This window comes from Octopus bimaculoides, chromosome 14, assembly GCF_001194135.2.
Source record: "Octopus bimaculoides isolate UCB-OBI-ISO-001 chromosome 14, ASM119413v2, whole genome shotgun sequence".
Classification (NCBI taxonomy): Eukaryota; Metazoa; Mollusca; class Cephalopoda; order Octopoda; family Octopodidae; genus Octopus; species Octopus bimaculoides.
In genome coordinates, this window is record NC_068994.1 from 15265921 (window position 1) to 15278242 (window position 12322).

General features: G+C 32.1%; 1 protein-coding gene across 6 annotated transcripts in view; it reads left to right on the forward strand.

Moving 5' to 3' along the window:
* LOC106876365 (receptor expression-enhancing protein 1) overlaps positions 1-12322 on the forward strand; it is a 189950-nt gene that overhangs the window by 161463 nt on the left and 16165 nt on the right. For 5 of the 6 annotated variants that reach the window (XM_014924867.2, XM_052972689.1, XM_052972691.1 and 2 more), the window contains one exon: positions 7537-7670. In XM_014924867.2, the coding sequence (XP_014780353.1) occupies positions 7537-7670 (134 nt within the window). Of the gene's footprint in view, positions 1-6023; positions 6238-7536; positions 7671-12322 lie in introns of those variants that run through there. The other variant, XM_014924871.2, reaches the window with a different exon arrangement.

Genomic DNA, 12322 nt, shown 5'->3' on the forward strand with positions numbered 1-12322 from the left:
TGGGAAATTTTAATAAATGTCATTAAGAATGTAACATTCTGGTAATTGGTTAGCTTCATTTAATTTGGAAAATATATCTACATGACAGTCACACCTGTTATGTGTTAATTTATAAATATTTTCATGTAAAATGTTATGCTGATCACAAAAAGAAATGGTTGCCTACATAAGGATAAAAAATGTAATTCACATGGAAAAATTGATCATTTAGTGAATGTGCACAGGGCATAAAATCTAAATAATAATTGTTTCTCTCATAGACACATGTAATAATAATTTCAAATTTAAAAAAGAAATTATCAAACAAATTTTTAAAAAATTATCATGATCATAGGTGCAGAGTGGCTGTGTGGTAAGTAGCTTGCTTACCAACCACATAGTTCCGGGTTCAGTCCCACTGCGTGGCACCTTGGGCAAGTGTCTTCTACTATAGCCTCGGGCCGACCAAAGCCTTGTGAGTGGATTTGGTAGACTGAAACTGAAAGAAGCCCGTCGTATATGTGTGTGTGTGTGTGTGTGTGTATATATATATATGTATTTGTGTGTCTGTGTTTGTCCCCCCAACTTCACTTGACAACCAATGCAGGTGTGTTTACGTCCCCGTAACTTAGTGGTTCGGCAAAAAGAGACTGATATAATAAGTACTAGGCTTACAAAGAATAAGTCCTGGGGTCGATTTGCTCAACTAAAGGCGGTGCCCCAGCATGGCCACAGTCAACTGACTGAAACAAGTAAAAGAGTAAAGAGAGTATGAAAAGAATTATGTCATTAGTATATACAAGTCAAATGAATTAAATATTGATATTAATTTGAAATAAATGAAAACGGGAATAAAATGTTGTATTTCAGTACAAATCAATAAGTTGATTAAATACAAATTAAATACCAGCACCACTAAAACTTTAAATGATTTAAATGCATATAAAATTCTTATATCCCTACTGTTAGAATCTATATCAGTAAAATTTATAATTAATATCAAAATTGGAAATAAATGATATAATTTTGAAACTATTGTTATTTATTCTGAAATGGTTTCAAACCTATTTGGAATGAATTCGGCACCTGTGCTCAGTAGTTTTACTGATATTGTAAATAATGTTGATAATTCAACTGATTTTAATATTAAAAATAAAATTCACAATGTACTAAACATTTGAAGTTAATTTTCTTTACCTGAAGCATGAAAATGCATGCTAATTCAACTTCATCTAGGCATGAAACTGATAAATTTACAGGCCAGACTATTACCATTTTCAAAAGCAAAGTTAGTAAAAATTATAATGTGAAGTATTGAACAGTTCATTGGAACCATCTGACTACAGCAATTGGGCTGTGTCTCTTTTATCTATTTGGAAGCTAGATGACAAAATTTGCATCTGAACAATTTTAAATCGTCAAGAAACTGACTAAAGAATGCCACATAATGCTCAAGTATGGTGGAGTATTCTGTAAGTTGGAGAATGGAAAAATATCTGTATACAGGAATTTTAAAGATACTTATTTACTAAGCAAGTTAACAGAAGAATCACAAAAAATATTTGTTAGAAATACACCTTTCTGTCTTCACAGGTACAATTAACTAAAAAAAGAAAAATGCAAAAGAAGTATTAGAATTTGTTTCAAAAGTTGGATATTATCCTACGTTCATTGAGACCATGGCAATCCTTACTGTACTGTTACATAATTTAATGAAAAACAAGATATCATTGAAATGGTCAGATGATTGAACAACAAGTGATTGAGGCCATAGAGCTTTTCAAACATTACAATGAAAATTTGTTACTAATTTTAGATGTAGATGTATTGCTCAGTCATCATTGAAGTGGTCTGTTACAGCATGAAAATGGAGTTGAATATTTATTGGCTCACTGGATATTTATGAATAGGTAACTAGGGATTCTCTATTATGTTGGGTTTTCATGCTGAATTAATCACTGATCACAAGCTACTAATACACGTACACTCACCAGATAATAATATGCTGGTGTTTAGTCTTAAAGACTACAACATTGAGGATGTTCTGCAGTATATTATAAAGCTTTGAAGCAGCACGGAAATGCTGATGCATTATCTAGACTGTTGATCGAACTTAATTATGATTTTCATGCAAGTCAAAGACATCATATTTTATCTGGATTTAAAATACATCAAATTATTGATGAAAGTCTCTATGGAACGTCAGTTACTACTAAAGAAGTTGAATCAGCCATAAAGTCTGATATTGATATTATTTGAATTAAACAATTCATCAATAATGATTGGCTTGAAAAACTAAACATTAAAGAGGAATAATGGACAAAATGTGATGCAATTAATTATCATGGGAATATATTAAATTTTGTGGTCCAATTTCCCTTGGATAGTTATTTCAAAAATATATCAAAGTAAAATTTTCACTCAATTGCTTGATGATCATTAGTGCATGGTCCAAATTAAACATAAGTTGTAGATACTGCTGTTGGTTGAAACTGCAATCCAGTAGATATACTTGTCAAATCATGCCTAATATATCAATCATTTGCTAATGCTCTAGATAAAAAAACCTAATGAAAGAACAAAAATATTTGGGCCATGGCAGTGAATACATATCAATTATGCTGGGCTGTTTTACAATAAAAAAAATAGGTCTATTGCCATTGATTCTCTTTTGAAATGTTCTTATGTTGCAATGACTACTAATGAAACATTAGCAAAGGTAATACCCCAACATGATTGCAGCCTTTAGCTGAAATGAGTAAAAATAATCTCTCTATATATAAAATTCTTTCTCTCTCTCTCTCTCTCTCTCTCTCTCTCTCTGTCTGCCTGTCTGTTCCCTATGCATTCTCGGACGGCTCAACCTAATCAAATCAAATTTTACAAGGTAATAGTATTAGACCCCACAAGTGTCAACATGTAATTTTTATTTTCATTTGGATTAAAGCAATATATTTTATCTAAAATAATCTTTCTATAGTCAACTGTAGTAAAGGACATTTTATACCATGACAACGATGACGTCACATTTTTTATATGAGTGTGGATGTGTCTGTGAGTGTGTGTGTGTGTGTATTTACACGTTTGTTACATATGACATAGTAAAGGACATTTTATACCATGACGACGACAACATTTTGTATGTAAGTGTGTGTTTGTGCATTCGATACATATGAGATAGTGAAGGACATTTTATACCATAACAACAACATATTTTGTATATGAATATGTATGTTTCTGTGAGAATGTGTGTGTTTGTACCTTCCTTAGGTATGAGATAGTAAAGGACATTTTATACTACCGCCACCACCACGACACATTTTGTATATGAGTGTGTATGTGTTTGCATCTTCCTGTACAAGATAGTAAAGGACATTTTATACCACGACATCAACACATTTTGTATATGAGTGTGTGTGTGTTTGCGCGTTCGTTACATTAATGTGTGTTGACAGTCAATCGAGATCAGGCTGTTCAATACCCTGTTGAATTTCTGAGCACACTTAAACCCACTGGGATGCCACCGCATAACTTGACACTAAAGTTGGATGCTCCCATTATGTTGCTTAGGAATCTTGACCCACCTCGCCTGTGTAATGGAACTTGCTTAATTGTTACTTCCATGAAGCCCCATTTCTTCAGGCAACAATCATAACAGGTAGTTACAAAGAAGAAAATGTCTTTATTCCAAAATTTCCTCTCATACCTACAGATGTTCCAATTGAATTTAAGAGGCTTCAGTTTCCAGTCAAACTAAGTTTAGGTATTTCAATTAACAAATCTCAGGGTCAATCCTTCAACATAGTTGGACTTCATCTCTCTACTACATGCTTCTCTTGCAGCCAACTCTATGTTGGTTGCTCACGAGTTGGAAACAGCAACAATTTATTCATTTGGACACCAACAAAAGATTACACAATGAATATTGTTTACCCTGAGGTGCTTCAAGATTGACAGATTTTCAGTTCAAAATTTTATTATCATTACAATTTGGATATTTTGAAATAATTATGAGAAAAAAAAATATATCCTCAAATTTATTACTTCCTGAATAAGAACAGCAGTAACCTGAGCAATGCAGAGTAATTCAGCTAGTATTCTATAAAATCTACATCATTGAAAGATAGCCTGAAACAGTTGTATCCTACAATAGAACTCTGTTGTATCATCCAAAATTAAACAATTGTGCAATAAAATGGCATTCAACATATGGCGTCTGCTGTTTTCTATCTGGTTTGTTCAAACATTCAGACAAGGAATTCAATAAGCATTTCGTAAAAATTATTTATGTGCAGAACAACAACCAAATTTTGTATTCCCATATCATTCTGCACTATTTCCGGCAGAAATGCTGCATGCCTAACAACTAGAAAAACTTATGTCATTATTACTGCTAAACCTTGATATGGCAGGCAAACACTTTTAAATATTTATACATTGAATGATCAGTATTACTTAATATTGAAATAACAGTAAATGAATTTGTAGAGCAATTACAAAGAAACTTAGTTCAACGGCTTGGTTCAAACAAACCAGAGTAAACGGAAACCATGCCAGAATCACATTTGGCTATGGGTCTGTCCATGAAATCGATCTGCAACCATCATCATTGTCACTACCAATGTTCATTCAGTGTCATTGCTACAACTGCCAAGATCCACCAAGGCAGTGATGAGCTCCAATGCAATACTTGTCATTATCTATTTGATAACAAAGATAAACAATTATTTTAAATTAAGTATTACCATTTTGTACAATTTACATATCTTACTGTTGTACAAAATGCATCATATCTCTTCATTGGATGTCAATTATAATTGTTAAATTGAAATTGAAAGTAACTAATAACATATTTAATTATTGCTATGTCTTATTTTAGTAATTATTCACGCAATATTCTAGCACAAGTTGTTGAAAGGAAGACTACAATATTTCATATAGCGCATTTTTGCTAAACACAGGCAAAAAAATATACATATATATATATATATTTAATATGCAGTATCAATTAACTGGAAAACTGATATATGAAAACTCACTTACACACACTTACACACATGGTGATAAACAGTCGTTCTTATCTCCTTAAATCTTGTTTTAACAAGTTGATAAACTCAGCACATGTCAAGAGGGGTTGTTTGCTTGTGAAACACTTACTGATGTGATGAAGTAGCTCTGATAAAATATGTAATCTGTGAAGTATATTAGATATGTACACCATACAATGAATTTCTATTGAGCTGTACATTTATAACTCAACCCCGCCTGCCTTTCTCTCTCACATTAATATTTTTTTTCTAAACAAAAGTTATTAATGGAAAAATATACAGGAGTGAAGGTGTATAGTTACTTGTATATTTAGAAATTTTATTCCTGTATCTTTTTCCCTATCTCTCAGTTTTCTTCCTTTTCTTATTCTCTTTGCTTCTTCTTAGCTTCTCTCTTGTCAGAATTAAGTATTGTTTACTTAACCTTGTTCTATGTAGATTTCTTCATAAAAATCTACATGTTGTCCCAATATTGTAAAGAGGTCAACGTCCAAAAGGTTCATTTATAAAATATTTTTCATTAAAAAAAGAAAATACATCTTAAATTAGAGTAGTTTGAATGAAACATGATATTAAATTAGATAAAAACTTGTTAAGGCCAAAACAATGCAAGGAATTACAGAAGCAAAAACAGAACAACAGTTAAAATGTCTTGATGAAGGGGTCCTTACACCGAAATACTGAAAAAAAAAAAAATACAAGGTGGACTTCAACTGTTCTGATTACATTTTTGTATTTCATTTTGCATTGTATCAGTCTCAAGTTTTGAGGCTAATAGTTTAAATAGCTAGTTTTTTCTAAATGTTCATAAAAATGTCAAAATTGTAGAATCATTTAAGATTTGTATGCAAATAGATTTTATATTTATAAATCTATATTGCAAAATTGCCCTTTGAGTTCAAATCTAGATGAAGAACATTGTTTCAGACATATTCCTGTCTTTTTCGATTGAGTTTCAGACTACATAATGACTTGATTATACCTTTTGAATTGCAGATGCTATGAATTATTGCCCACATATTTGAAATTTAATCAACTTCACTGGTGTTTTGAGACTGAGATAATTATGGTACTCATTAAAGTAATTGAAAACAACAGGAAATTAAATATAAAAAGCAAAAAAAAAAAATTATGTAGAGTAAGCTTCTTTTCTAGTTGCCACCTATAAAACTCACATTTTTAAAAATAAAGTTCCTAATCTAAAACTGTCTTTACTTTCTTTTTCTTTCTTCTAAACAGCTGAAACTAAACTTTTACTGAAATGTTCATCAAACTAACTGATGTTCAATATTTTGAGTCACTTATGATTGTCTCTCACTTCTGTTAAATTATATTCACTAAGAGAAACGAAAGGATCGTTTGAATATTATACTGTGCTTCTGAGTATTGAAGTGAGTCCTGTCAGGGTCTGTCGTATATTTCTCATTAACTAAGGGCATGTAGAGCAAGTGTCATAAATATACTGGTGGTAAAATTCATAGGTATTTAACAAGTAGACAGAAGTTACTGAGCAAAACATAGATACAAGTTAATATTTCTCTCATATTACTCTCATATATGTAATCTAATGAGCTGGAAAACATTGATCTTTCGAGAGCATCCAAGCAATTTGTGAATCAAAACTCTCTCTAGGTGTGTTTAAAAGTGAGTTAACACTAACAAGATCAGGTGGTTAAAATTTTTGGACAATATAGACAAATATAGGCTGGAGTGGATCTGGCTTTTAAGGCTTCTGATGAAAGTAGTGGGCATGTTTCAGTCTTATTGGACCTCCTTGGCCAAGCATATTCTACTCAGATGACAAGACTGTGAGTTATATATTATAGTTTGGAATGTAGTAAGTCCTGAATTTTATCAGTTAATTTTATTGCGGTTACCACTTTTGCTTGTTTATCTTTCCTCGGAGTTTTACTCACCAATTGCTTGGATAATTTCCGTTCATCAGTTTTTCACTTCACTATAGTACTATAATTGTATTTAGCAAGCAGAACACTCCCTGAAGTATTTTCCATCAACAATTAGTTTCACTACTCTCTCCCTCCCCTCCCTATATATATATGAGAGAGAGAGAAAGAGATCACTTTTAATCATGCAGTGTAGAATATGCCAAGGAGGTTTAATAAGACTGAAACACATCTGTTGTTTTCACCATTTGGCTTTAATGATCTGTTACACTCCAATTTGCATTGTCTATGTTCAAAAATTTCAATCAACTGATCATATTGGTGTTATTTTTCCCAGAGGAAGTTTTTGTTCACCAATTATTTTGATAATGTCGGTATTTGTATTTAGAGTACAAAATGATCCACTGAGGAATTTCCAAGTGGTCGTATTGTTTTTGTTCTCCACTCCACCTTTTTTTGTTGTTGTTGTTTGTTTTTTTTTTGTTTTTTTTTTAAAGAAATCGTTGCTGAAGAGAATAAATGTTAATAAAACCCAATGCAGCCCAGAGCCTAATTTAATTGTTGTTTCCAGTTAATTTATAACAACACCTTCTCTATTATTTTAGATTTATACAGTGTCCCTGAAGAGAGTAATCCATCACCGCTGTCTTCCATGACAAAACCCTACAGCTCGTACAGCAGCCGCTATAGTAGTGGGAGCAGCATTGGTTATGATTTAAGATCTTTGTCAAAGAAGGAGGTAAGAGATCTGTGTTTCTTGTGATGTGTCTCTCATGCTTTTCTTTCACTACTGATCTCCTCAAGATAAGTATTAGTGCAATTTGCTATACATTTAGAAAACACTGATTTGAATGCTGTACCTAATTTATATATATTAAAAAAAAAAAAAGAAAAGGCTTTCTCTCAAAAGAAAAGAGTTACTGCTATGTTATCTTTTTTTCTTCCTCACTTTAATGTTTGATCTGCTAATTATGTTTTCAATATCGTCAACACAGCCAATCATTTGTATGTACCCTAGAATTTGGTTTAGGTTAAATAGAAATTAGGATCGATATTATAGGCTAGCAAGGTCTACTTCGCTGTAACTTTCCTTGCAGCAATTTGTTTACAACATCTTTATCACAAGCAAGCGTCTGTTTTTACTGTTGTTTAGATTTTCTAGATTATATGTAAAAATTTCTCATCAAAAAATGTTCAGAGTTAACCCTTTTGTTATACATCTGTTTGACATACATTGCCTTTCTTTCAATTAATTTTGAAAACAATGAAAGATTCAATAAAATAACATTGTCATTATTAAGGTCAACTTTGCTTTCATCATTTTGGGGGTCAATAAAATAGGTACCAGTTGAGTACTGAGGTCAATGTAATCGAGTATACCCCTCCCCCAAATTTCAGGTCATGTGCCTATAGTAGAAAGGATTATTAAGCTAGTGAAAATGAAATTGTGATGGCACCTGTGCCCAGCGTCGCCTTTCTGGCACTTGTGCCTGTGGCACGTGTAAAGACTTTCGAGTGCGAACGTTGCTAGTGCCGCTGGACTGGCTCTTGTGCAGGTGGCACGTAAAATACACCATTTTGAGTGTGGCTGTTGCCAGTACCACCTGACTGGCCTTCATGCCGGTGGCACCTAAATGCACCCACTACACTCTTGGAGTGGTTGGCGTTAGGAAGGGCATCCAGCTGTAGAAACTCTGCCAAATCAGATTGGAGCCTGGTGTAGCCATCTGGTTCACCAGTCCTCAGTCAGATCGTCCAACCCATGCTAGCATGGAAGGCGGACATTAAACGATGATGATGATGATGATGATGATGTAAGGTGGCGAGCTGACAGAATCATTAGCATGCAGGGCTAAATGCTTAGTGGCATTTCATCTGCTTTTACATTCTGAGTTCAAATGCTGCCAGGGTTGACTTTGCCTTTCGTCCTTTTTTGGCTTGATAAAATATATACTAATTCCACATTCAGGTCAATGTGATCGACTTATTCTCTTCTCTGGACTTGCTGACCTTGTGCCAAAATTTGAAATCATTGTTAAGCTAGTGTTTGGAACAGACATTAGCATGAAGTTAGGCTATTTTAATTTAGAACCCTTTAAAACAGAAAGTTAATATCATAGAACTAAGGGCAATCTCAGACAGGTGATGCCAAAAGGGTTAAGTCATCTGAGCAAGCTTAGAATTCAATTCAATTATAAACACTGATTTTCACGATCTTAAAAACTTGCTATCTGTCAATTAAATTTTCATGAATTTTTTTACTTAGGATTTTTATGAATTTTTTTTACTTAGGATTCTTAGACAAAACAATCCTCAATGTTTTTTTTGTTTCTTTTTTCCCGACTAGTGAACTAATTAGGAAGCACTTAGTGTCCCAGTTCCCAAAACCCAGACAAATGATGGAAGTGAAATACTAATTAATAAAAACAAACAAAAAAAAAACAATATTACCTAAAGGATAGATTTGTTTTTGATTATTGTACAGGATTTTATTTTTTCTCTGTAAGAAACTGTTACTAATTCACGTTAGTGTTTTTTCAATCCTGAACCTCAAAAGCGCTGTAAAAGTATGTGTTTGTAAGATGATGGGGTAGCAATTACATAGTCTCATATTCCTCATGCTTTATTTATGAAATTATCTTTATCCCTTTGTAGTGAATTGGTAAACATTCAAAAGGGTTTTGTTTGTGTGTGTGTATGTGTATTGTTGACATCATAAGAATTTAGATTCTTTGAGAGAACATGAAATAATTCTTCTATTGAATGATTAAACTCAAAGCAGTTAAAACTATAAATAATAGCATGTAAATATTGGGTTAAAAAACCTTTGGCTTTTTCTAGCCAAAAGATTTAGTCAACACTTTTGAACATATATTGGCCAGCACTGATACCCAAGTATTTTTGGTAGATCTGATGCAAAATGCATTAAGTTCAAAACTTAAAAGGTTTTGCTTCAAGGCAAACAATGTCTGACTGTTTTTACAACAAGGATCCCATAAACATGACAGTTGTTAGTGCAAACAGGAAATGCACAAAAGACTGATCAGAAATTATAATATATTATACACCAGATGTACCTGAATGGCTATCAGCACGTACAGCCTCCAGGAGTATAATTACATTGATGATATTAGTGTCAATTTTGTCACTGCTGATTATATAATGGAGATGGGATTAAGTTATTACGACACTGCTGTATCTTATAGCAAATATACTTTATCATTATGCCTTCTTTCTCATGCTGACATGGGTTGGACAGTTTATCATAGTCTGATTCAGCTTTTATTTGGAGTGGCTGCCTTCTGAGTCTGCTAGGTGCATTTTATCATGAAGATTGCCTTGTCCTCAGAACAACTAAAGAGTCATTTCTACTCTATGTCCTATGCTAACTCTTTCTTGATTGAAACCTACATACATGCATACATTATTGATGCATGCATGTACGTAACTCCTACTAAATGTGTTAAGTACTCATTTCTTTCATTTGTTCACTTGCATATATATGTATATATATATATATATATATATATATATATATATATAAAACAAAGTAAAGTTAGGTATTACCACACAAGTAAAAATATAAGGAAAAGAATCTGAAATGCAGGAGTCTTTTAAAAGTATTTATTAACTTAACTGGTTTCACTTACTTAAAAAGATTTTCAAAAGTGAAGTGTGAGGTAGTGTGTATTTTCTGTGGTGTCAAAAATTAGTTTACAAAAATGTATTGGAATCAAGTGATAGTCTTTGACAATGATAAGAAAAGATTTGAGGCTTTGTGTATTCTCTGTGAGAAATCAAAAAATAGTTTACATAAAGACATTCAAATCAGGTAATAGAATTTTTTTATAATGATAAGAAGCAAAAATTAGTTTACATGAATATATCTCAATCAAGTAATAGTCTTTGACAAGAAAATAAAATATGTATATCTTTTGTAATGAATCAAGAAATAGTTCACATAAAAACATTCAGATCAGATAAAACTTTTTCATAGTGATAAGAAGATGAAAATTAGTTTCTGAATGTTTTTTATGTAAACTATTTCTTGACTCATTACAGAGGATACACAAAGCCTCAAACTGTTTCTTATCATTGTCAAAGACTCTATCACTTGATTTAAACATATTTTTGTAAACTAATTTTTGGCACCACAAGGATACACAAAAACCTCACACTTGTGAAAATCTTTTTAAATAAGTGAAACCAGTTAAGTTAATAAATACTTTTAAACGACTCCTGCATTTTCAGATTCTTTTTCTTATGTATATATAATTAATGGGCATTTGTGTGTGTGTCTGAGAGAGATATAGTCTACAGCAGTAAAATATGTGACTTAAAATTAGTAATGCAAGGATTGGTGAAGAATTAATCGAATGTAATAATCCAGTGGATGTGCAGTGTTGATTTACCAGATTAGGAAAGCATATAGTGGAAAAAGAATCTGGTTGATTTGGCCTGTTAATCCATTTGTGTTAATTATTTAAAGACTTCAGTTTTCATTTAGGAAAATTACCACAGAATGTTTCACCTTACCAGAGTTTACTGGGAGGCTTTCCTATATTTTCTTAACAGCTAAATTACTACCCAAACATAAGATTTAGATAACATAAAGTGACTATTGAAATGTGCTACTGTTTAATATTTGTTGATTTATCCCTGTGACATCAAAAATAATAGGTATAAATAGTCATATATTAAGATAAATTGTCCTTATATTTAAATTTAAATGTACCTTTAAAAATAATAGGATGATCTCCATTATAAATTATTTGCATCATGCTGAGAGCACATTAAAGCAAACTTGACATTCTGTATTAGATAACCTACATCAGAAATGGTGCCATAAAATCCTTTGCCTTCCTTCTTTCTCTCTTTCTCTGCATATATTTTTCCATGCTAAAAAATTCCATCAGTTAGGGAGTTTCTAGATTGCTGCTTACTCAATATATTATTGTGCGTAGATTTAATAGAACATCAGTACTATAGCTTTCAACAGTAAAGGAGTTAGGAAAGTGGGCAACAACAAATGAAAGTTGATAAGAAACACAAAGCTAACAAAAACTGGTGGGTGTTCTCTTTTCAAACTAAAGTAGAAGTGTTTCCTGCATTGAAACCAGCTCTGAATATCAGATTAGTTTAGTTCTCCAGCCATCTCCCTCCCATCCATTTTGTTGACTTTATTTTATTCCATATGCATTTTTACATTTCCTTGTGTTCAAATTTATTTTCTTTGCCTTTTTTTTTTACAGTCAATCTTTTTTTCCTTGGCTTTAAATAATGTCCAAAATTGCATGCAATTTTCAACTTATTTATGTAAAGAACCAAAATATCTTGCATACTTTTAGGTGTAAAATGTGCATATACCACAAGATATGCATTTGGCTTATT